The following is a 20,457-nucleotide window of genomic DNA, read 5'->3' as shown; positions in this document are numbered from 1 at the left end:
GGTTGGAAGAAAAAGGAAGAGTGAGGCGGCGGTGGTGTTTGGAGGCTAGATCAGTGGGCTCTGGCTTGAGATCAGAGTGATGGAGTTCTCTGGGAGACTTTTAAATAACCGCCCAGCATGGCTCTACTGTACTGGGCCAGGCTGGGGCTCAAAGCCTGCAGGCTATTTAGGACTATTTAGAATATATTTTAAGCCTTCGGGGAATAATATTCTTATCAAGTACATTGTGGGTGTTGGTTTGCATATTTTTGAACATTGGACAGACCAGCTTTTTCCCCTTGCTTACAGTCTTTATGCTAAGCTAACTGGCAACTGGTTTTAGCTCAATACTTCAAACCATAAACGTGAAGATTCATACATGTCCTTATAATATTTCAAAATAAAATTTCAATTTACGACAACTTGGGTTTCAGTTCCGTAGCTCTGGCCATTATTTCTAAATCAGTTATGGCGAAAACTGCTAAAAAGAAGTCAAGAAACATGAGCAGTCAGCCCAACAGTTTTGGCACATGATATAACAACTTTGTTTGGAAGTAAAACTGAAATGTAAGAAATAATCGCCCTGGGCTAAGGAAATGTGTGCACACAGTGATGGATATTTAATTTGGCTAAAAATGTTCAGCTGTTTTTTTCTCTTCCAACTAAGTTTGGCTAACCTGAGGGTAAGATATATAGCAATAAAGAACAGACAGAGAAAAGTGTAGATCGGTGGTACCTGAATACCATCAGACACATTCAACAGATGACCTGTAAGGTTTACTTCCTCCAAAACAACCTCCTGACCTTTGCCAGGTCCACAGGACTGACCCATCAGCTGCTGATGACAGATAACCTTTGACTCTGAAAACAGCTATCAGAGATCAATATGGTCTTGTGTAAGGTTTCTCTCCACAGAGAACGTATTAATAAGTGGACTGACCCTGGACGTTTGAGGTCGTGATACATCACATGTTTACTTGAGCTCTGTGGCCTGGATTTTTCTTAGATCTCTAATCTCCGATTTTTATCATTGTGAAGCTTCTCATGCCAATTTCATGTAAGATCATCTGATGTCTAGAAAAGTCTTGAGTCAGGGACTCAAGAGAGAGAGTCAGAAGGCAATTGATTAATTTGGCTGATGTCAAGCTCCTCTTCTTAATGTTTGAGCATATAAAGCAGCTAAACTCCAAGTGGAGGATGTTAATCTCAGGCCTGCTTAAATAAGCACATAAATGTTTGATTTACAAATATGTACTAATCGCAATATGAATATCTAAACTTTCCCATTCAGGCCATACATTTTGCTTTGTCAATTGTTACAAAAAATGTTTTCAAGACTTAAAGTCTTGGCAAAGTTCAGATTGAACAGGTGCATTTTTAACAAATTTACAGACATTAAATAAAAAATTATTGTACCATTACTCAGTTACATGTATAGTATACTTCAAAGTCTATTTGATGTCAATATCCTGTATCAGTAAACCACCTTGAAACTCTTCTATATTCAGCAGTAGCTATTTGTTGTAATATTGGGATAAAATCCAGCCTCTAAAAACGTAGTGCTTTATTAGAGATCACTTACACAAATTTACTTACAGCAGATGTTCTTCCTTCAAAACCTGCCTAACATCTGCAGCTAGTCATTTAATGCTTCATTCAAAAACCCTGGGCTGTAAAATCTACAGACATCATTAAGCATGTCTGCTAATTTCTAAAACCTGAAATAAAGCAGCAATAAAATTACTAAGGCAACACAACCCAAAACACATGTTTTCTGTATATTGAAACCTCCTAAATGTGGGCCGACATAAAACACATGTTTAGATAGAAACCTATTCTCAGAGTCTCTTCATTAAATTGGCACCCTTTAATCCTGCTGCATAACATTTCAACCTTTAATGGAAGTCTTGGGTGGATTGTTGAGGACTGTTTTGAGCTTTTTGAAAGCCTCCAGACTTCTAATAAGGAGTCAAGTAAGCCAAAACATAAAACACTGTTGATACAAAGAGTGCTCCGTCTCTCCTCCTCTCTGTCTTTGTCTCTCTTTTTGTTCCTGTCTCTTTCTCAATTCAATTATGTCATAAAAAAGCACTGTAAGTTGGCCAAAGCACGCCAACAATGGTTCATACATTTCAAACTATATGCTGATGATTAACTACTTGAAATGTGTTATATTGTAAATGTCTCTCCCTCTCTAAGCCAACGGCCCTTTCTTTTTTTCTACCATGCCACTAAATCCTCCTCTAAATCAAGTTTCTCTGCCTTCTTCAGTCCGTGCAGCACATGTTGCTGGACTCATAGCAATCCTTCCCTCTTTTAGAACAAATTGAGTTTAATGGGGGTGAGGAAGGGTGAGCTGAGGGGGAGGAGAGGGAAAGGAGAAGGGAGGGCTGTAAAACTCACCACATGCTATTCCATGCCAATCCCCTACGAGGAAAACACAGCAGCATTACCTCTTTTACCAAATCCAACAGTAATATGTATTGGCCAGAACCAACACCTACTGAAACAGGAAATCACTGCATGGCAAAAAACATGAGGGATTTAGTCTTCAAATGGAATTTTCTTCACACACTTTGTTTTAGAGAAATACAAGATTATAAAATTGAATCAAAAAAAAAAAAAAAAAATTCTGAACAATCCTGTTTGTATTCATATGTACAGAAAATATTTGTGTAGTTACTGCCGTTGTCAGAGAACAGTTTACCCCTTCACTGACTTTTAAACTGTCACAACTTCCACTATACATGCAGAGTCAAACACCATCAGTCTTTTTGACCCACGTCTTATACACACAAACCTGGCCGTACAGGCAAGTGAGCAAACATACACACACACCTTTGGCAAAACACTGACATAACACACATAGTTGGTATGCACCTCAACACTGGCCTTTTTTCTCTGCTCATGGTGCAATGCTCTGGTTTATTTAACAGGACTACTGTGAAAGTTCTTCTAAGGCCAGCACAAACAGGAAAAAACACTCTCACTCACACACACACACACACACACACACACACACACACACACACACACACACACACACACACACACACACACACACACACACACACACACACACACACACACACACACAGAGGGGCAGCGTCCTTCACCCTGACCAGGTTGCCTTAGAGAGAAAATTAATTTTCCTGGGTGAGCATGGCTTGCTAAAGGGCAACAAAAAAAGCCAGAAAGCCTGTTGAATAAAGCCATTCAAGAAGTTCTCTGGCACTGTTCACATCTTCCAGACTTGAGCATGAACTGGACACACACATGCTGTGGATAAGTGCATACTGCAGCTACCGATCTACTGTAATGCTTTTTATCAATGCAAAGTCCCCTTTTTATGAGATGAATGTGAAAACTAGTGTTAAACTTGGCACATGCATCATTCTGCACAGTGTAGCTCAAACTTCCAAGTGAAGTAATATTAAGCAAAACATATTTGTGAGTGGAGGGGGGGGCTTTAAAATCCAATCCACAGACAATGTATGCAATGTGTTAATGGGAATAAACAACTCTGGGATAAATGATTCTCCTGCTTTGTTTCTCTGCTGCATCGTGACTTATGTGTGTTTTGGATCCTCAGGTATTCATATCTGTGTGTGCTCCCATGTGTACAGACCATGGGGCATTTTTTCCCTCTCCCACCTCACTGACCTTTTGAATCTAGCAGGATCCAGGGGACTTACCCCCACAATCTCACTGGGAGATAAATGACTCCCTTCAAAGCACAGAGTATTGGCCCAAGAGGAAAGGAAAAATTCTTGTAGATGAACTAGTAAGTAAAGGGCTCTACCCTTTGGAAGCAGAACTATAGTCTGTAGAGTCAGCTTGTCAACAGAGAATTATGGTGTATAATAAGTAAGACTGGGGGTCCCTTCAGCTATTATACTTGGGACAGTAAAAGAGAGGGGGGAGCTGGGGCCAAAGCCATACAGATAATGGTGTGATGAGGATGTATACAGTAGGTATTACTGAGATGGTGGCGGGGGGGAGTATAGGGTGAGATATGGGGGACAGGAGAACCCCACCATCCCCTGCAAGCAGCTGCAAGTAATTTTTTTTTTTGGGGCACATCTGCTTCAGCTATCAGGAGACCCCTCACAAAATGACTTGTGTTTTTTAGAGCAAGACTTGTTCTAGAAGGAAGGAAGGACGGAAGGAAGGAAGGAAGGAAGGAAGGGCAATAGTAGGAAGGAAGGAAAAAAGAAAACACCCCTTTAGAAGAGTGGAAGCCATTAGGAATGCATGCTGAGTTTCAAAAACAGAGAACAGAGAAGAAAAGGATAACAAAAAATCAAATCAAGGGTAAAAAAGATGGGGGTTGGAAAGGAAAGAGAGCTTTGCTTTACTGTGAGAGAACCAGGCCAAAGCTTAGTACAGTGCCAGGTTCCATTCAGACTAGACAAAGTAAATAAAACCACTTGATGAAAAAGAGCAAAAGGAAGCCAATGGATGGCGGAAAGAGCGCTCCAATTAGGGGGGAATGAAGCTATGCCATGTTATAAGGATGAAGGGACAGGAAACGAGAAGGTCTGACTTTCTGTTGTCTGTTGTTCTGAGCAGTTGGCCTTATCTGATGGCCGGACACAGATTTACACAGATTATCACAGCGTTGTAAACATGAAGTCACATCCCTGTGTGTGGGTGAAAAGGGAAAGAAACGGACAACCATTCATCGTCCCCATTAATCATTTCTACGGTCATCTCAATTGTCCCCTCCATCTCATGGATCCAGACTGCTAATCTGACATATTAAACAAAAAGCAAGTTAACATCCAGCTAATGAAAATGAGCGCTGGAGCAGGCTGGGCTTATTCCTGTTCCTGTTCCTGTGCCGTCAGCCTCTGGCCCGCCCTCTCTTCTCGTAACCCAAACCACATACTAATTCATGAATTACAAACAAAGAGTCCCTTGTGGTTTGGGAGGGACCAGGCCGGCACTGCAAACGGGCGCTACAGCTGAACGGCTACGTGTCAATTACAGGGAAACCTGGCTGACAGGGAGAGGTAGGTGTGGATGCATGCTAACAGGCTCACACACACAGGCTCGCAAACAGGGAGGCAGGGGCACAGGCCTACTGTATGAACACATTCACAACACACACACACAAAACACACACACACACACACTTTGGAAGCCATCTGAGCAATTTTGTCATTTTGGAGCCCAGGAACTGACTGCGCCATTGTCTGGTGTAAGCAGCTCGCTGGGTTTCTCGGCCCTGTTTACGAGGGCTGACATGCGTTAAGGTGGTGGGCATGCACCACTGGCATTTAAGGCAGGCTGAATTGTGGGAGACGTTGCTACAATTGTGCATGTGGATTAAACACTGAACATATTTTGAGTTTAGCATCAGATAGGAAGGAACCCATCTGCTTTAACCCGAGATGAGGCTGATTATCCTGGTTCAGCTCAGTTAATTATATGAAGATAAACTGAATTTATGGAATTACAGAATCTCTTGTTGGGGCGATCTCTAGCTGGTCTCTAGGCTGAGTCCTTGGCCCGGGCCTGGGGTGCGCATCCGACCCACGGCACTTCGCTGCATGTCATCCTCCCCCCTCTCCTGTCATTCTCCAGCTGCTCTATAATAATAAAAAAAGGTAATAAAAGCCCAAAATATAACCTCAAAAAAAGGCTCTCTTGTGAATCTTTTACAACCTAATTTGTTTCATTTCATTGTGATATAGATCAAGGCTGAAGCACAGGGGAGACCGCGCCTTTGCAGTAGTAGCCCACAAACTCTGGAATGAGTTGCCTCTACATATTAGGCTGGCCCCTACACTGCCTGTTTTCAAATCCCGTCTTAAAACATATTTTTATTCCCAGGCTTTTAATCCATTAGAATAGTTGCCTTTCTATATTATTGTCATTTTTCTGTTAAACTTTTGTCTTTTTCTTTTCACTGTGTTATCACTGTCTATATATTAGTTTTTTTCTGATTGTACAGCACTTTGCTCTACTGTTGTTGTTTTTAAATGTGCTTTATAAATACATTTGGATTGGATTTGGATATAGATTTCATCACATCACTCAGCCCTACAAATATTTTCAAACCAATAAGACCAGACATGAAGCAAAAAAAGTGCTGAAATGATAAGTCAATTAGTTGATTAGTCAAAAAGCAGAAAATGAATGGGCGAGCAAGCAAAACACATTTTCTCTGTTTTATTTCATTAATTGAATATCTTTGGGTTTTGAAGGGCTGGTCGGACAAAACAAGAGCTCTGAAGACATCATCTTGGGCTCTGCAAGTTGACAACTAGAGATGGCCCGATACCATTTTTTGCTTCCCGATACGGATTCTGATACCTGAACTTGCGTATCGGCCGATACAGAGTACCGATCCGATACCAGTGTGTCATATATTTTATTATGTTTTAACAACTGTATACTACTATCCCTGTATGGATGTGATATTATTTCTATCTTTGTTGTCTGTCTGGCTCAGGTTAAACTCTTTGTGAAACATGAACAAATACAAACAATGAATGGCGTAGAACTTTCTTTTATTATCCAGTTTGACAGTCAATTATAACGGAAAAAGAACATAAATAAACTACTTTACCGTAGATTTTCTTTAGGGCTTTATTACGTGGTAATACGTGGTTCCCAATACCGATATCAGCGTTTTAGGCAGTATGGGAGCCAATACCGATACTGGTATCGGAACATCTCTATTGACAATCTTTTATCATTTTCTGATATTTCATAGAGAAAATGGTTAATTGATTAAGGAAGAAATTAATCAGCAGATTAAGTGAGCTCAACCCTGCTGCCTGCTCCGAGTCAGCACCAGTATTTGCATTGTGTGAACGCCTTGCTGCCGCTTGCTGTTGGTTTTACTGTATTATGCACCCAGTGGTTAATTACAGTGGAGTCAAACTCCTGCCAGCAGAGCCTGTTCTCTACTAGCAGCTCATTAGGAAAACAACACTGACCATCTATGGAGAAACACGCACACACACACACACATACACACGCACACAGGAGGATACATGAAAAAAGGATTTTCACGGTTCCTTTTAAAGGTATCAACGCTGAGTGAGGTGTTGCCACACACATGCACAGTCTTGTCATGTGCATGTGTGTGCACTGTTGTCTGTATGTAAGTGATCTCACACTGTTGTTACCTCATCTGTCCACACGTGAACCCTATAGTTCCCTGTCAGTCTAATCTAGTCAGTCAACTTGGCAAGTCTCCCACTCAGCTCCTGAGCACTTGTTTCCTCCCTCACGTTTCACACACACCATCTTTCAAATAAATAACACACTCACACCAATGTATCCGCTCTTACGTTCTCACATCCTCAACAGCGAGAGCTGAGACAGCAGTGACATTCTTGAGTGCATCGCCAGACGAAGCTACACAACATGCAAAAGGCAAAAAAACAGAGTCTTGTGACGGATTCAATATGCAGAGAAAATTACTTTTAAAGATTCAAAGTTTAAAGCTTCTAGATGGACAACAGGAGGGATGATCCCACTTCTCAAATAACACAAAAGTCTCACAACTGTAGCACAGGCAAAAGTTGATGACGCAGATGACGAAGTGACACTTACATACACATAGCTGAATGGAAAATCCTCCGAGGTCCAGGCAGTAACTTTCTCTCTGAGCGTGTTTTTGTGTCTGTCTTGTCAAACAATGCTCCCTCCTCCCCCTCTCCGTCCCGCCAGGAGAGCTGGGACTAGCTTCGCTGTAAAAACAAGCGCTCACGTGAATAGTCCACCGTGGGTCCGACCACAATAAGAGAGCACAGCCCAAAAAAGGGAAAAGAAAGAAGGGAGGGAATAAAAATAAAATAAAAAGGTTAAGCCCCTTTAAGAAGGTATGCTCTTTTAGGATGACTTCCCTCTTTTTAAGCCAAACGGAGTATGAAGAGAGTTTCCTCTTCTTTACTTCTTCTCATCCAGAGAGAATAAGGCTTTTCTAATGCTTCCCCTCTTTTAGTTTTCCCTTCCTTCCTGCTCTCTGGGAGAGAGAAAGTTAAACCCGGCTTTAGACAACTGGAATGTGACAGCAGGAGAGAGCGAGGGAGAGAGAATGAGGTGGTGAGGGAGGGCGCGAGGGAAAGAGAGAGAGGGAGACAGAAGTAGGGGCATGTAGTGTCCACCTACACAGCCCACTGCTGTGTGAGTGAGTGAGCAGTCACAGAGAGGTAGGAAGGGGAGGGAAGGAGCACGAAAAAGAGGAGGAGGAGGGGGCTGTGTGTGTATGCATGAGTGTTTGTGAGAGGGAGTAAAAGAGAGAGAGATGAAAACACACAAAAACCACACACACACACACACAAAAACCATATAAATAAATAAGTGTGCCCCCCATTCTGATATGTTTACTACGTCCCCGCTGTCAGACATAGGCTAATTGTTATATTTTCCATCTCTGTCTGCACTATTTTTTTCCCCAAAAAGGCCACAGTGAATAGGTTGGTCAACAGAACTTCAAACCATTCTGGACATTTAGTTGTGTGTGGTCTAACTAATAGAACTCCTACCTGATGTCATCACTGGTCTCATCTCTAGCCATCGCCGACCTCATGTCTGTCTCATTCACTCCTTGCCTGTGCTCTTCTCCACTAAGACATATTGTCAAACAAACATTATGTATTAGTTTTTCCATAATATTAAGCAATTAATCTGCTGGTATCAAGTGGCTCCCCCTACACTTCCACCTAATGTTAGACCTACCCGTTGCCTTCCCCTGTCTTTCCTGGTCCACCATCTTCACACATGAATGAAATGAACTCACTGTTAAATGCAGCAGCCTCAATTCAATTCTTAAATCAGCCTAGTGATGGCATTAGGTAAGACAACTATTATGCAGTAAGGTTGTGCTGCTGTTTTTGAGAGAGAGGAGAGAGAGAGAGAGAGAGATGGATGTAATTACAGCTTTCATGTCACCCAACAGATGTATAGGCCTAGCCTGTATGTCTGACAGCTAATGGTAACACAAAATCTTTTAATGATTCCATGGTAAACCAAAGTTATAGCATTAGTTATGTTTTCCAGATTCTTGTCATTTATTGTACATGCTACCTTATATTTTCCAGTTTTCAGCTCAGCAACCTCAGTTCTACATTCTAAGCTAGCTGTAAACCCCCATTTGGCTGCTACATTCCCAGTGTTAGCTAACGCTAGCTAGTCTGTTACATGAATATTTGCAAGCCTCCAAAGCACAGACGTCACACTTTAAATCCTACCTGTTGCCTTTCACCATCCACGTATTTAACTGCTGTTGCATCCATTGACATGCTCTCCTTTTCCCTCTTTCTTTTTCTATTTTTAGCCACCGACAACTTTTTTGCTTTATCCATCTTTTTCCACAGACGACAACTCACTACTGTACCTGTTCGCTCAGCGCTCACGGCGCCCCCACTCGCGATATTACGAATCCTACTATGGCCAAGACCGGACCCGCCCTTCAATACATGGGTTTGTCGGCAACGTCATCACTGCTTGCGCACGCAACCGGGGGCAGAAAGATGACATGTTTTGTGTAGCTAGCTAGTAGCGGCATAGTGTAAGTCAAAATGCCAAGGAGTTGTTGCGTAGTTAATTGTACAAACAGAGCCAGTGATGGGTGACTGATGTTTAACATACCTAGGGGGAAGCATGCTTTTGCCAAAAACCGGCGGAGGTTATGGTTTCAAGCCATAAGAGGGGCAGATTGGGGTCATATGCAAGAGTCAGGCTCCCATTGTATCAACCAGAAAAGTTGCAGCTTGTGGTTGTTCAGCTAAGTGATATCTACCTGTCAGGGCTGTGGTACTCGAGTCCGGACCATAGACAATAAATGTCCGGACTCGAGACAAGTTTAGACAGCTAGCTAAAGCTACGCCGATGTTTTGCTAACGTTAGCGCAACAGTGTTAGCCTAGCCTACTAGGTAAATATTACGACTGCCTTCGGAGTTTACTATATCTGCGTCCACGTTGCCAACATAGGACCTGTGGCGTTAGTGCTCCTTTTGTACATAACTTTATTGAATGAAATATTAAGCTTCGCTCCTCTGAGATGGGTGGGTTTTTGTTACGTTACATACAAAGCTAACTGGCTATAGTTAGCCTACATTAGCTAACATTGCCGAGACAGGGGCAGTAGAGCTTCGGCGAGCTAACCAAGACAGTGTTGTCGCCCTCTCGCCCACAATCAACCTCCGCTGCGAAAAACAATCAACCTGCAGTGATGTTTTGAAACTAACATATCGTACCTTTTCCCAGAAATCAAGACATAAACAAATATAAAAATTGTATTGACAAAATACAATATTCACAAATCAAAATTACTTATTTTAGTAAATTGACTATTCAAACAAGAAAGCTGAATTAGATAGAAAGAATGTGCTGTTTATTATGTTTTTATATAAAGACATCTCCCCCGGCTTGTTGTTTAAAACATGTCATTGTAAATGAAGCTGAAGCAGAAATATTTGGGAGGTGTGCACGTTGACTCCTTTGCGAGCCTCGGAGACCTATAGTTACCCAGAACACCGTTCTCCGCGTGGATCACTAATTCTACCCTCTCCCTTCCTCTCTCCTTCTCACTCTGTCCTCATCCACCGCAGGAGGAAAACTGAAACCAGCCACAGACTGGAAAGCATTAGTCTGCCCCCCCCATCTCTCCAATTCAACACACTCTATGTACAAACGAAAACAAGAACAATAGATCATAATAAAAAGAGTGGAGAGTTGTGTTTGCCGTGAGCAGAGTGACACAAAAACAGTAGTGTACACAGTTTCTGACTTTGTGGAGCCGACAAAGTTGGCAGCCAGTTCTTGTCCAGAGCTTTGCTTATTTTGCAGTTTCCAGCCCAACAAAGAAGCAGTTGCTCATTTGGGAAAACAGGCCAAGTAAAAAACCACAGGATGGCAGTGAGAGGGGGAGATGTTGTGATGTTTGTGTGTACAGTGTTGCATTCAGTTTGTGCATGTAGTGTATAATCCATTTATGCTTGTTTCAATGTGTGTATGGACTGTATGTTTGTACATGTGTTTGTGTGCAAACATGACTGGATATTAACTTGACTGCATGCTCCTATTATACTACATTTCTAAAGCAGACAAACAGCCTAAAGCCAAACGCAGAACATTCCTCTGCTCTGGAAAGCGCTTCCTATGTTGGGGGCTGGAACGGTTACAGGGACATAAGTGGCTTTGACTAGCGGCAGCAGAGTGACAGACCCCAAAATGATCATTAGAGAGGCCCTCTTTCTTCCTGTTCCCATATAATCCAGTGCCAATGAGACCTATAGCCTCACTAGAAGTGCCACAGAGGCCAGGTCAGACTGAGTGGTCAGTATTGAGACAGTAGGACAGACAGGAGGGAAGATAGACATTGATTATCTGCAATGTCATGAGACTGTCTGCACAATGAAGATAAGGGGGGAGGGAAATCAAATAATCACTAATTAGCTCAAAAGTACAAACCTCCATCTCATGCCACTGATAACACACTTAGCAATGACTACAATAAATACATCCACCATATAATAAAAACAGTTTCTAACCATAAACATAAAAGTACAAATTTAGCATCTACTATGCTAATACTTTAGGACATGACTTTCATCATCAAGGAGTTAAAGACACTTTATAAGCAAACTTAGTAATCAAATTCTTTACTTGAGCAAAAGTAGCAATACTACAATATAAAAAAACTAATCACATGTTTTGTATGTACATTCTTTTTGTAAAGTACCTCTAACTGTTGAATCAACGTAATGGAGTAAAAAGTATTTCCCTCTGAACTGTAGAGGAATAAAAGTATAAAGTAGTATTAAATGGAAATACTTGAGTAAAGTATCTCAAATGTGTACTTGAGTAATCAGTTCTATTGCACCACTGGTCCTCATTGATTGTACCATTGAAACGTGATACAGTATTATCACTGCATGGGTTTATCTTGTGTTTCAGGTGATGATGCACATTTTGCCAACAGAACTGATGAGCCTCTTGAACAGCCCCAAAGTTTGAGTTCATCATACTCATAGAGTACTGGAAGTTGGCTCCGCACCTACAGTATCATGCAGCAGTCACCTGTGTTATCTGTCTGTATCAGTACAGCTCTCTGTTGTCGCTCCCCTGTGTTTACTAAGCAGTCTGTAGATAGTGGAATCAAAGCGTCTGGCTGGCACACAGTCTAGTTTACGTTTACAGTTTTGTCTATTTTCATTAATGGAACTTTTTTAAGTTTTGGTAGCATGACACAACACAAAGTGAATAGCGATGGATACAAAACCCTGCACAACTGGCTCAGGTGGAAAAGGAAAATTAGTTCTGAGAACACTCTTAACTCCCATTAGTCATATGTACTGAAACGAGATACAAGGTTTTGTGGACGTTTTTTTACACCAACAGGCAAAATGATTAGAAACTAAGGGTCCAAGTAAGGAGTTACAACACATCTCTCTACTGTGATGTAGCAAGCAGCAATCAGCCATTTTGTTTTGCTTAAGTTTCTTTCGCCTGAAGGGTTTGCTCAATTTTTACCTGCATTGCGAACAAGCACAATTTAGAAACACTTCATAATTGTTCACGGTTTATTTTACTCATCTTATTTTAAATTGAATATAATACAATTCAAACTCTTTTTTTTGTAACATTAGCATTCATTTACATTTTATTTATAGTGTCAAATCACAACAGGAGTTCACAGGACACTTTAGAGAAAGAGTAGGTCTAGACCACACTCTATAATTTACTAAAACCCAACAATTTTGCCCCCAAGAGCAAGCATTTGGTGCAACAGTGGTGAGGAAAAACTTCCCTTTTACAGTCAAAAACCTTGGACAGACCCTGACTCTTGTTGGGCAGCCATCTGCCGCTGCCAGCATGGACACAGACACGGATACAGATATACAGATATGGAGAAATATGATCCATAATAATTATAGCATTATTTTTTGGGGTCTTTTCCCTATATTATAGAGTGACAGTGGATAGACATGAAAGAGGGAGAGAGATGGGGGATGACACGCAGCAAAGGGCAGCAGTTCGGACTCAAACCTGGGCCGCTGCAGTAGTCAGCCTACATGGGGCGAACGCTCTTACTGGGTGAACTAGAGGCCGCCTCAATAAACTTTTTCTTTGAACAGATTTAGATTAAGTGGCATTTTATTTCAAATGAAATAAGAAGACTTTAAAGGATTAGATTTTAATAGTCTATACTGTAGAATTAGCTTCAGATTAGGTTGTGTTACACAAGGGAGTTGCCACCTGAAATAAAACTCTGAGCATCTTGGGAAGCAGTTACCAGTTCAGTAGATTGCTCAAAGGAACTATATACTATATACTAAATCAATCACTCCCCATGCCCAAATTTATATTTTTCCTCAGATAGTCAGGGACATGAACCAGTCCACTTCCAGCTCTAACCTTGAGGCTATCACCGTCGGAAATGGTGGACAGAATGGAGACCGAAGAAAAACAAGGAAGACAGATGAGATGAAAGGCAATGAGTTTGCAAGTTGTGAGGGAGACATGGACAAGGAAATGGAGAACATTGAAGTGGACAGAGTAAGGAAAAGACTGCAGACACCGATCACCCATAGCGAAAAAGACAACATAGGTGTGAGTCGAGAAAATAAAATAAAGCAAAGAGAGAAAAGTCAGGGAAGCTGTGAGGATTTAAAAGGGAATTTAACACCTTGTCCATTTTGTTCAAGGTGCATTTAATCTGATTAACCTTCTTACAGACCTTCCCTCAGGGCCAGTGACCACATCGGTTGGGTATTAAACTAGATTTGTAATGTATGCCTACGCTGCTTATAGCAGAGTTTGTTTGAAGGAGGGAACACTACCAGAATTAAGGTGTGATTTCAAACAGTTTTTTATTCGCTTGCACGCATTTGTGCCAATGTGTGTGTTGTGCTTCATGTTGCCAAATCAGCCAGCAGATACCAGATGATGCAAATTGATGAGACACGGTGCAGGGGCCAGACATCAGCTGACTGAATATGCTGGCAAAGCACAGTCCCACAACCCGTCGTGTCAGCATTTCACCACGGCGACAGCGTGTTCCCGCCAAACAATTCCCTCCATGTTACTCGTCTTGCTCCGGAGACCACACCCTGGGTGGCTTCAACTTTCAGCTAGTTACTTTACAGACTTTAGAGATTCTATCATACTGTACCAATCAAACTCAATGCCTTTTATGGGCATTGGCTGGATCAACCATTACCACTATTAATGCAACACACACAAACACACACACACAGGTCAGCTGAGGTCACGTGCTGTGTGTTTTCTCGCAGCAGTGTTCCTGAGAGTGCCAGCTGCGGCTGTTATCCATGCAGGGTTTCTGCAGAGTCAGGTCTGTGTTACGAGGCTGGGGAGCATTTAGAGAGGCCACTTCATTCCTTTCTGCTTGCCTCTCCACTCACTTGGGTCAAAGACTGTTTTCAAAACACCTTTTTCTGGTTCTTGGTTGGTTTCACCCTAATAAAACCATGTGTGAGGTGGGTCATAATGATGCAATGAGAGACAGAATCCTCTCACGTTACCACCAAAGTATTTGAGGGTGAAGTCAGGCCATTTCCTTTCCATCCTGTGATTGCCAATCTACTTTGTACAATTGGATTGTAGTTCACCACACCCAATCGGGCTGTGCACTCAGGTGAAAACATTCTCAAAGCATTCATTGTTTCTTTTCGGCTAACAAGGTACAGCTTCAACATATCAAGTAAAAAATGGACATGGCTGGCATTAGGACAGCACACACATGCTTGGACCAATGATTGACTAAAATGAGCCACACCTGACCCCAACTGTTATGCGGGATTTGTTTGTTTCATGGAAGCTGCTTCAATCAAGTTGTACATTATCTAATCAAGCAGCATTGACAACGCTGAAATGAAGCATCCTAAGAAATTCAGTCTTGAAATAAGTCCATAGGGAGGTTGAAGGGAAAAAAAACTGTCTTTGCTTTATAAACCAAAAGTAAGTTTTGTTTTTATCACACTCAATTAATAAAGGTTCTCTTGAGAATCACAATTTCTTGATAGAAAAGACTTCAATAATGTAATACATCAATTTGTAACTCAAATTTCTCTGATTTGAGAAACTAGAAATGTACCTGAAAACTGTCATTAACAAACTATGTGTGCAAACCTGCGTACTGTATGTGTCAGATTAGAGATACTGGAAAAAAAGTGTTCATTTCACCGCCCACAGTATTGAGTGTGTGTTTGCCTCCAGTCCTGCAGCTATAGGATGAGCTATAAGGGAAAGTGACAGGGCCCAGCAGCAGCAGCAGCAGCAGCAGCAGCAGCAGCAGCAGCTACTGCCTGCCTGGCTGGACTGCAGTTCCACAAAACTCTGCCAAAATAAACATCTTTCCCACAGTCTCCTCTGCTGAAATGACATGAATGTGTGCAGGGGAGCTGGACGAGTGTGTGGCTTGCAGCGGTCACATGTGTGCCTCAAGTATCTTTGCGCATGTATATTTGTGTGTATGCGTCTGTGTGTATGTCTGTATAACCAATTGGGATAATCCAAACCCTCAAGCTTCTGAATTACATCTTTATCTTCCTCTATTTTCCCCTGTTACATCTAAATCAGCCCCCACGAGCCACATGTGGGCTGACAGAGCCTCTGCTCCTCGGATTGTGTCCATTACAAACACCACAGTCCAGTGACCACACCTCTGTCAGTCCCCTGCAGTTCAGTCTCTACAGCTCCTGCAATATCCTTTTTAAGACAACGGAAAAATTAAACAATTGGTGAAAACAGAAGAGGGAACATTTTCTTTTAAAACCAGCTTGGACAATAAAGGAAATTAGAGCATTATATTTTAGTGAATCTTATGAAGTGACTCTTGACAAGCACCAGAAATATAATAGTATTACGTTTGTTTTCTATAAAACTCCTACATTGAAAGATCAAATACAAAATTATTTTTGTAGAGTTTAGTGTGGAAATTGAAACAAAACAAAACAAAACAGGCCCTGAAATAGCACAGTTGCTGTTTTATTTTGTTTTTTTAAAATGTGACAAGTGAACTTTTCCCTGACCCACCGGTGAGTCCGTAATTACAAACACATCATATTAAATTAAATTTGAACATCTATGTTTTCATGATGATTGAGCAAAATCCATCTGATGATAAACATGCATGATATGACCAAAAGCTACAGAACGGCTATTAAATAGACCTTAAGATAAGACTACTTTGTCAAAAGAATCGTCATATTTGATTTGTAGTAATGGTTCAGTCCATAAGTGGAAAGTTAGTTCAGCAGCTAAGCTGCATAGCTTTGTTTTTAAATCTGGTCCAAAAGCCGTAGTAATGGCAGTATATTTGAAAACACATATATCCTATATGTGTTAATTAAGGGACTCATTATACTTTCATTAGGATTTTTTTTTAGAGATCCTATTTCCATTTTGAGATTTCAACCCCAGGGTTGGAAATGTCTGAGTTGCCTGTTCCACTGAACCCCCCTTCTCCAAACCCAGACCCCATCTTAACCAGCTAAGTGCCGCAATTAATCCATTTCCTCCTCAGAAATTAGACCTGTTCATTAGGCTTTCCATAACCTTTCATCCCCCTGAAAGTCTGCTCTGCGTGGTTCAAAAGAGGCTGTGTGGCTTGTTCAGGGTGATCCATTACACCGCAGTGAACGATCTCGAGGGAAAGCCTTGAAGGGAAGTTTAGGAGAGAGGCCTTGATATAAAGTCTGAAACTTTAATACCTCTCAGGGGAGGAAAATAACTGTTTAGGGAGGCCTGTGTCTGGGACTGACACAGGAAGGAGAAGGGAAAAGATTCTGCTGGATATGATCTGATCAGCGTGGACATCCATAAATCACATGTTGTTGTTACATGAAGTTTAAAGTTATATCGCTGTGCTTTATGGTACAAAGAAGCACATACAGATGCAGGATGCCCTCAGGCGCTATCTCTTAACTCACAAAGCAGAGGAAGGATGATGCTGTGGGGCTGCAGAACAGGCCTCAGATGTCTGGTTGAGCAAGCTGTATAAATAGGACGCTTCCTACACATGACCAAAAAGACACGCATACACTAGTTGAACAGCATCAGACAGAACTGAACTTCTTTTTATCAATCATTATACATGTTCATTCCTGCAGCTTAAAAAAGGCATAGGTTAAAGCCTGACAAAGTGACCAACACATTACAAGAAAGAAACTTCAAAGGGGCCATATTATTGGAACATTGCTTTTTGTAGAAAGTGCCTCGAGCAGGCTCATTCATCAATCTCCAACAGTTGAGGGTAAATGTTTCCAAGTTTGGCCTATAAATAATTTGCAAGACAGAACTTGTTGCTGCAACGCATTTTAAACTTCATCTTGTTCAAATACAGAGATGTCAAATATTTAGAGCTGCGATCGGACTCCTGGCTGAAGTACTTCTTTTGACAAACAAACAAACCATAGGGACTTCCTCCAGAGGGAGTTGGATGTAAATGAAGCCTGACAGTGGCGGCTGCGCGGAGTGTGTGTGATCTGCCGGGAGACTGATGGCAGGTTACGGACCATTTGCTGCTGTGTTATTGCTCAGAAGCAAGTCCACCCCTGGGGCTGTGTGAGGAAGAAGCCGGAGCTCGAAGGGTTGATGGCTTTATAAATCACAAGCAACCCGAGGCCGATAGCAAGTTCATAATGTGAATCAAACATTTACTCATGCCTGCGTGTATGTGCGGTGCACCCAAACACCAACCCAGACACAAACTCATGCACACATGCACTCATAAAACGCTGTTTTTACTAAATTATTTTATTCTTGGCAGGCTGCAAAAGCCCCTAAAATAGCACTTAGACAGGGACAGTAAAGATTTTAAGTGGGTTAACACCTCCTTCAGGCAGCGTGGTTTATGCTACCCATTTAGAGGCACAAAAACTCACACACACATTCACACTCAAAGTTAACTTCATGGATTTTTAGAACAAACCATAACAGAAGAGAATACCTCCAAAAGTCTATCAATCTTGTGCTATCAATCACTTTCTGTAAGTACCACTTTTTTATTTTAGCTGGTAATTGCGCGCGCGCGCGCACACACACACACACACACACACACACACACACACACACACACACACACACACACACACACACACACACACACACACACACACACACACACACACACACACACACACACACACACACACACACACACACACACACACACACACACACACACACAAATGCAACCAATCATGTGCAGACAGACATCCTTCGTCCTCTACTCTGACACAAATGGGGTCAATCCTACATACACTTGACCACCAATGAAAGAGGATCCCCCCAAATTACTACTTTGCTGGAGCCTGGAGCAACCAGTGACTTCATGTCTACAGCAGCTAGACTGATTTACTCACGTTTAACCCTCTCCACTAAAACCACAGCGCAGAAAACCAATTCCCCCCCTCACAGCACGTTGTTGAACATTTACAGTGTCCACATCCCCTACATACCTCACACAATTACCGACCAGAGCTGTTAGGAGAGTACGTTGTGTTATCAGTGACAGATAAGGGAGGTCAGTCAGAGCCAAAACGACTCCATAAACACAGCTGAATTGTATGTGTGTTCTTGTCTGCGCTGACCGGTTGCTGCTGAGACACAGGATGGATGGACTACAATCTGTCAAACACACAGCATTTGGAGACAAAGGACTCAGGGTGGTGGATCCTCAAAACCAGATTACAAACAAGCCATAAAGTGTAATCACAATATAAGAATTAAAATTCATCGCAATTGCAAATTCAAGCATTGGATATAGCTGTAGAAGAAGGACAGGGGGAAATGCAAGGATGCACACAGGATTTGATTCATTTACAGTCCTATGAGGCACATAATAGTGACTTTCAGGCGACTCAGAAAATCCGGTCTTTGAAATCAAAACTTAAAAATCACATAGAAATGCCAACAGTGGTCCTGCTCTGGATCTGGGTCTACGTGCCACTGATTGTGGTGGAGAGGATCCAGGCCGTGGTGCTGATTGATCAATTCCTGGTGCTGGAGGCGTCTGGATAGCGTGTGTGTGTGTGTGTGTGTGTGTGTGTGTGTGTGCGTGCGTGCGTGCGTGCGTGCGTGCGTGTGTGTCAAGCGTGTGGTTAATGAATTACAGCCTTGACAGGTCCGGATTAGCCCAGGGGTGGGGAACAGATAAAAAGGAAGACCATCATTCTCCCTCATCCGCACAGACGAAAAGTCAAAACAGAAGATACTACGCCAACGTTGTTTTTCTTAACTTAATTTTGGAGCTGTGACTTGAACATGGAAAATAAGTTTAGAGGCTTTGAACTTCATGTTTGAGCTCAGTCTAACTAAAGAAACAGCTTCAATAGTCAAAAAAAACAAACCCTGCATTCTTTCAGAAAGCATTATAGTCTAACATGTAATTATGACACTCTGTCCCTTAATTAAATCCTTAAAAATAGAAAATGACTTCATAATCTAAATGATAGTAGCCAGGATACAATATTTCCACTGAGGCTACCATGATACGGTTAGTGGCACCAGTCCTATATTACCCTTTATTGTTAACTGGTAGAGAGATGTTTATAAGTGTGCACCCAATAGCATCATCATCATACCTTGAAAATACATATTATTATTCTCGGAGTATAACAGAGCCCATTTTAGAGCTTGTAATTCTAAAACACAGAGCTAAAACATCATAAAGAGATTTAAGTCAAGCTGATCAATGAGTGAACATCACCCCCTGGTGGTGGGAAAATGAAGCCCTCAGTAAAGGTGCATGGGGACTCACCACAGGTGTAGATGACACTGAGGTACTTCCTGGTGCCAGAGTAACACGGGTCTCCAAAGTCTCTGGTGGAGGCTCGAACCAGACAGCTTTTCTTTCCCTGGCAGCGGGCGGTCAGAACCTGCAGAGCCACAGACGACTGGCAGTCTGACAGAAAGATGGAGAGGTTTGGGGGGAGTATTGAATTATTATTAGACATCCAGTCTGATGAAAAGTGATAAAACTGTAGCTAATTATAAATCAAAAGAGGGGTCACTGTTACTGCTTCAATACCTTTTCTGATAATGCTTTATTTGATGGTCCATAAAAATATGAATTCATAGAAAAGAACTAATTTCCATTAGTCAATCAAAAACATTATTGGCAAATAATTTGGATGATTTGAGTTATTTTCTGAGCCAAAATCCCCCAAAAATACACTGATGTCAGCTCCTCAAATGTGAATATTTGTTGGTTATCTTAGTTTATAAACTTAAGCATAGGCCCAACTATTAATCAATTAGTCAATAAAATAATCTGCAAATAATTCAGTAATGAAAACAATTGTTAATTGTAGCGTAAGTGTCCAGTTACTGTAATTGAAAAACATTCTTCTATCAAAGTCTTTTATGGAAGTCAGCTTAACATACAAAAATGTAAATATGGTCTTTCTGAGTTGTAAAGTACAGACAAGAAATGTAATAAATATGGACAATAAAGTTTTCCCCAAAAGAGAAAAGAATAGAATCTC

General features: G+C 41.6%; 1 protein-coding gene across 3 annotated transcripts in view; it reads right to left on the bottom strand.

Annotated features, from left to right (window-relative positions):
* The window catches only part of eva1aa (eva-1 homolog A, regulator of programmed cell death a), an 86,215-nt gene that overhangs the window by 28,542 nt on the left and 37,216 nt on the right, over nt 1–20,457 (bottom strand). The window contains exons 1-2 of one of the 3 annotated variants that reach the window (XM_028604719.1): nt 8,487–8,503; nt 7,552–7,688 (exon numbers count right to left, since the gene is read on the bottom strand). Coding sequence is in view for 1 of the 3 variants with exons in the window: in XM_028604715.1 (XP_028460516.1) it covers nt 19,731–19,874 (144 nt within the window). In the remaining 2 variants the exon portion in view is untranslated. Of the gene's footprint in view, nt 1–7,551; nt 7,883–8,486; nt 8,504–19,730; nt 19,875–20,457 lie in introns of those variants that run through there. The other 2 variants (XM_028604715.1, XM_028604717.1) reach the window with 2 other exon arrangements.

The sequence above is a fragment of the Perca flavescens genome, chromosome 18, assembly GCF_004354835.1.
Source record: "Perca flavescens isolate YP-PL-M2 chromosome 18, PFLA_1.0, whole genome shotgun sequence".
In the NCBI taxonomy this organism is placed as follows: Eukaryota; Metazoa; Chordata; class Actinopteri; order Perciformes; family Percidae; genus Perca; species Perca flavescens.
The sequence above is the reverse complement of the archived record's forward strand: the minus strand, read 5'-3'. Positions and strand labels throughout refer to the sequence as shown.